The sequence below is a fragment of the Toxorhynchites rutilus genome, chromosome 3 (assembly GCF_029784135.1).
Source record: "Toxorhynchites rutilus septentrionalis strain SRP chromosome 3, ASM2978413v1, whole genome shotgun sequence".
NCBI classification, from domain to species: domain Eukaryota; kingdom Metazoa; phylum Arthropoda; class Insecta; order Diptera; family Culicidae; genus Toxorhynchites; species Toxorhynchites rutilus.
Window position 1 is genome coordinate 11,633,097 of NC_073746.1, and position 6,000 is coordinate 11,639,096.

Sequence of the window (6,000 nt, forward strand, 5' to 3'; positions counted from 1 at the left end):
ACTCGAGCACCAATTTATATAGGGCTCATGCAAATGCGGTACGACACGTTGTTGATCACCTTTCGGAGTCTGACATAATCTTGTCAATTGGTGACTTCAATCTTCCAAACTTACGATGGCATCATGATGAGGACATCAATGGATACATTCCTTCAAACGATCTAGATGAAACCGAGTTAAACTTTACACAAGCCATGTTTGTGAATGGCTTGAGGCAGATTAATAGTTATGTCAACACCAAAGAAAGATTTCTGAACCTAGTATTTACCAATCTCCCTGAGTATCTGGACATACTTTTACCATCTTCTCCGTTGCTACCTATTGATAACCACCACACTCCATTCGTTTTACTACTTGACGAGAATGACACACCAACATTATTTGACGATCAAGAAAAAAGTGTGAAATATGACTATTCGACTTGTGATTTTGGACTATTGAATTCTGTCCTTGCGGATATTGAATGGGAGAATCTAATGAACACGAATACAGTAGACCAGATGCTATCTGTTTTTTACGAATTTCTTTTCGATGTTATCAGTCGTATTGTACCGCAAAAAAGACAAGTATCTGGTTCCATCTTCAACAAACCTTGGTGGACACCCGAGCTTCGCAAACTTCGAAACAATCTCCGTAAAATGCGCAACCGATATTTCCAGACATCAAACTGATAGAGCCAGACTTCGCGATTTTGAGCGTGTGAATAGTAAAAAGTGTAAAGCCATATCCTACAGTCGCTGCAATAATGTCATTCGCCACCAATACCACATGGGGCTGGAGCCCATAGAACGCGCAAACTCGATCTGTGATCTAGGAGTAATGATCGACTCTAAACTGAAGTTCAATGAGCACATAGTAATCACAACCGCTAGAGCATACACTGTGCTCGGTTTCATTCGTCGCCATGCTTCTGGATTTTCTGACGTGTATTGCCTCAAAAAGTTATACTGCGCGCTAGTTCGGAGCATCATGGAATATGCTGCACCGGTTTGGTCCCCATTCCTCGTTACACAAATCGTTGCGTTGGAGCGAATCCAGAGAACTTTCATGCGGTTTGCTTTGCGACAGCTCCCTTGGAATGATCCGATAAATCTTCCGAGTTATGCTGATCGTTGTAAACTGATTGACTTGGAAACACTATCAGCCAGGCGTACCAAACTACAAAGAATATTTATTTATAATTTAATAACCGGCAATGTGGACTGTTCCGAACTGTTACGTCAAGTTCCGTGGAATATTCCTCCCCGTCGTTTTCGTAATTCATCGTTATTTCTTATACCATTCCATAGAACGAATTATGGTTTCAACAATAGTTTCAATTTGTGTTTACGTTCTTTTAACAATGTTAGTGATGTGTTTGATTTTACTCTGTCCAAGAATGTGTTTAGTACTAGAATAAGAAACTTAGAATAATTTAGATCTTAAGGTTTCAGTCTGTACGACGTTGTCGAAGATGGTGAAATAAAATAAAAATAAATTAATCATCTTCCTTCCAAACATGTACTTGTGACGGGCACAACATATTCAAAAGCGTTCCAGATTTGATGGATTATTTTCCTCGCTCTGGTCGGCCATCAACTCAAACAAACATCGATAGATTGGAAAATTTTATCTCTAAATTTTCTATTTAAGTTTAAGATACGCTGAGTGGTAAATAAACAATTTCTCATGATTGTTTGGTCTTCAAAGAACCTAAATTTTCATTCAAAACTTAATCGAAAGCTAGAACCAATCAATTCCAACCTCACATTTACGAAATACATGGAGTTCCGAGAAACCGTTACCGACCCAAAATTAAAATAATCAAAATTTTATAAGAAACTTTCCCTTTCTGCTGGATTATGGGCAAATAAATTATTATTCAGACGAACGAAAAAAAAAAACTTACAATTCGTCGTATTCAAATAAAATTTTGAACTCAAATTCAAACGCGTATGTTTAAGACAATCTTTGACTTCAAACAGAATCTGAAAAATATCCAATAAATCCACGTTGGAATGTTTATGAGTTGGGAAACTGTCAACAGACTTAACTCCCTCTTTCCATAACACGTTCAATCCACAATTTCTGAAGACTACGACCGAAAACCATATATCACACAAAGTGAACGATTAAATTTATTTTCCCCCTGACTCTGATCTCAATAATTCTGCCGAGAGGGCATGCAGAAGTCCAACACTCTACTGCTGCTGCTGTTGAATCAAAGGGAGGGATAATAACTTATAAATTCATACCGCTTCTAATTGTAATTGAGTTGAGGGGATGTGCATTTAAACGATACACTCTCCCCTCTACGTTTCCCCGACTGACTCGGAGACGATGAAATTATGAAGACAAATAGCTGTTTGATCAAGTGAATTGAGAGACACATTTTTCTTTGGTATTTCAACCAACTTCAAACAAAACTAACGAATTACCTCTTATTCTGCTTCTTTCCAGGCGAGAAACCCCACAAATGCCAGGTATGCGGTAAGGCGTTCAGCCAGAGCTCGAATCTGATAACCCACTCGCGGAAGCACACCGGCTACAAACCGTTCCAGTGTGAGCTCTGCCACAAAGCATTCCAGCGCAAGGTGGACCTCCGGCGTCACAAGGAAACCCAGCACACCGAAATCCGGACGATGGTCAACTAACCAAAGGCCCTCTCGGAATTCACCATCTGCTCCCCGTCGCTCGCTCGACCCCCACCGAGGGGAATTCCGGCGCTGCCCAATGGCAGTGGTAGTGGCGGCACCGGTAGTGGGATCGAGTCCGGTCCCCTCATTCCGGCTTCCTTTGCCAGCGATGGTGAATTCATCGTAATTGACTGATTCCAACAAACAAACAGAAAAGCCGTGCACCCAAAACCAGCGGTAGGCTAAGGCGCAAATCAAACTTTTAGTGTAGAGCAAATCCTATGTGTTGAATGTAAAGCGATGTACATAATTTAGGGTAAAAGTCTAGACGAATATATAATTTTCCTCAGTTAGGTTCTCAACACTCATGTGTGTAAATATTCTCTTTGACCGTGTACTGTTAGCACTTCTAGCTAGGGAATTTTTATTATTATTCAATTTCGAACCAAAAATTAGTCTTCTCACACAGTCTGAGATTTGTAAAATTGTGAATAAAGTCTCGAGATGTATAGAAACGTCACGCCAAAAAATCTTACTTTCAACCCCAATACTGTAAAAACAGAACGCGTTGAACCATATCCAATCTGACCATGTTGTAAACGATAATGATTAATGCAACGACAGAATGAAAGCGGAGAATAAAAACATTAATGTGCAATTTTCATAAAGTCAAGCCGTTAATCTGCCTTTCTGAAGCAAACCTAGTGATAAACTCACATACGCCCGGCAAAACGCAGGGGAAATATTATGATGTATGCCTTCAAAATCCATTAAACGCTATTTGCAATTGCAATTTACACACACCCACTCACCCCGCATTTGGTTCCACATTTGCCTTTACCTTTAGGCCTCTATTCCCTTTCCGCACTCTGAAGTCGGAAGTGTGCTGGTCTGCTGTGGTGGCAAGCTTCCCTCCGGTGTCCGCGGGGCTGAATCCCTGTGCGAAGCGGACTGGTGCAGATCTCATAAATTTGCGGTATTTATAGAGAGAGAAACGACAGGATAAATACGACAGGAAGAAGCCGAACGAAAGTAAGTAAATTCTTTGTGTAAATTAGAAAGGTTTAAGAGAAATGCATACGCATGGCTCCGAGAGGGCTTGGTACGGATTTCGTTTGCCAGTTGGGAGACGCACAGTAATTAATTGATGGTCGTAATAGTACGACCAGAGTCATTAGAAAGTTTTCGGCCGAGCGCTTGTGGCTTCTCCGGTTGCGTTCTAGAGGTGGATTAGAATGTTGACTGAAGGAAAGAAATTGTGGGGAACCAGCAATCTTTATAATAGTGTATTCGCAGTATGGATTATTCCGGAACATAACGAAAATAGACGATTTATTCTTGGCTGTCTCTGATTGCGAGCTTGATGTTGTCATATTGACTGAAACTGCACTCGACGACGGCATCAACTCGATTCAGCTATTTGGACCTGGCTATAGCGTTTTTCGTTGTGATCGTAACGCAAATAACAGCGACAAGATTTCTTTCGGTGGTGTGCTAGTTACTGTATCACAACGCTATACCAGCTATCGAGTGAACGTTGAACGCGGTGCAACGTTAGAACAAGTCTGTGTTTTAGTGAAATTACCCGGCTTTAAGCTTTTCGTATGTGCTGTGTACATCCCACCCGATCGAAGCCGCTATGTTGACGTGATTTACGCTCACACTGCCTCTGCCAAGGAGTTGTATGACATGACAAGTATTGAGGACAAAGTTCTCATTTGTGGTGACTATAACCAGCCTCTGCTTCAATGGGAGACCAGTAATAACAGGGTTGTCCTTTCCGAAGAATCGTCGTTGAGTGCTGCAAGCTCTGCCCTCGTTGATGGAATGGAGTTCGTCAATCTTATTCAACGAAATTCAGTCCGGAATTCACGCGGTCGTACTCTAGATTTGGTGTTTTGTAGCGATGAACATGACTTCAAAGTAGATGAATCTGCCGTGTCATTGTTGCCGATCGATCCTCCCCATCCGCCTCTGGTCGTTTCACTTGCCGTGCCTCATACTTGCCCATCTTACATACCACGAGATGTGAATGATGGAGTAAGGCAGCTTGATTATAAGAAAATTGATTATGCCTCCCTACTGCAATATCTGCTCAGTCAGAACTGGATCGATGTTACCGAATGTGCAGATGTTGACCTGATGGCTGTCCGTTTCTGTAAAATAATTCGACTTTGGCTGGAATCACATGTCCCTCCCAAGCGACGTCCTATTTCTCCAGCTTGGAGTACCCCTCAGCTCAGACAGCTAAAACGTGATTGTAACTCAGCACAGCGAAAATTGCGTCGTCATAAAACGCCTGACACTAAGCGTGATTTCAAGCGCGCTAGTGCTACTTATTGTAGGCTAAATAGTGCTTTGTATAAATCTCACGTACTCAGAGTTCAGCGGAATTTGCGGAGCCACCCTCGAAGCTTCTGGGGATTTATCAACAGCAAAAGGAAAAACTCGAGCATTCCGTCCAACGTGATTCTTGATGGGAAAGAGTCAGTATCCCCTGATGATGCGTATGAAATGTTTGCGACACATTTTGCGTCAGTCTTCGAACAAAGAACAACTTGTGATGTTGATGCGACATCTGCTGCAACTGATACTCCGGCTAACTTCTTGGATCTGTCCACATTCACAGTAACTCCAGCTATGGTGCATTCAGCAACGAGAAAACTGAAGAACTCGCTTACACCTGGTAATGGATGGAATCCCGGCGGTGGTGTTCTGTCGGTGCTCAGCTGCTTTAGCTGAGCCTGTTGCAGCCATTTTCAATGCATCTTTTGAGCAAGGTAAATTCCCAACATTATGGAAGGAGTCATTTATGTTTCCTGTCTTCAAGGCGGGGGACAAGCGGGATGTAAGAAACTATCGTGGTATCACCAGTCTTTCGGCGGCGTCCAAGTTGTTCGAGATTATTTTGAGTGAAGTAGTCTTGAATCGCTCGAAACGGTACATATCAACTGACCAGCATGGATTTATTCCTGGGCGATCGGTAACTACCAACCTTTTATACTTCACTAGTACTTGCATCAACGCTCTGGAGGAAAGAGTGCAAGTGGACGTAATATATACGGGTCTGAAAGCTGCATTCGATAAGATCGACCACAAAATCCTGCTCTGCAAACTTTCGCGACTTGGAGTATCCGAGCATCTAATAACGTGGTTGAAATCGTACTTGACGGGAAGAACTCTTCGGGTGCGACTTGGCTCGTGTATCTCTTCCGCGTTCAGTAGCACTTCCGGCGTACCGCAGGGAAGCAACCTGGGACCACTTCTGTTCACATTGTTCTTCAACGATGTGGCAGCTCTGCTGGGAGTCAGATGCAAACTGATTTATGCTGATGACCTTAAACTGTATGCTGTTGTTTACTCGATTGAGGATTGCCATCGTCTT

The 6,000-nt window shown here is 42.5% G+C and overlaps 1 protein-coding gene across 2 annotated transcripts in view; it reads left to right on the forward strand.

The window, feature by feature from the left end:
- The window catches only part of LOC129778499 (protein sister of odd and bowel), a 168,889-nt gene extending 165,623 nt beyond the window's left edge, over nt 1–3,266 (forward strand). For both annotated transcript variants that reach the window (XM_055785425.1, XM_055785424.1), the window contains exon 8: nt 2,440–3,266. In XM_055785425.1, coding sequence (XP_055641400.1) covers nt 2,440–2,633 — 194 coding nt within the window. In that variant the 3' untranslated portion in view covers nt 2,634–3,266. The remainder of the gene's footprint in view (nt 1–2,439) is intronic.
- The last annotated feature ends 2,734 nt before the right edge of the window (nt 3,267–6,000 follow it).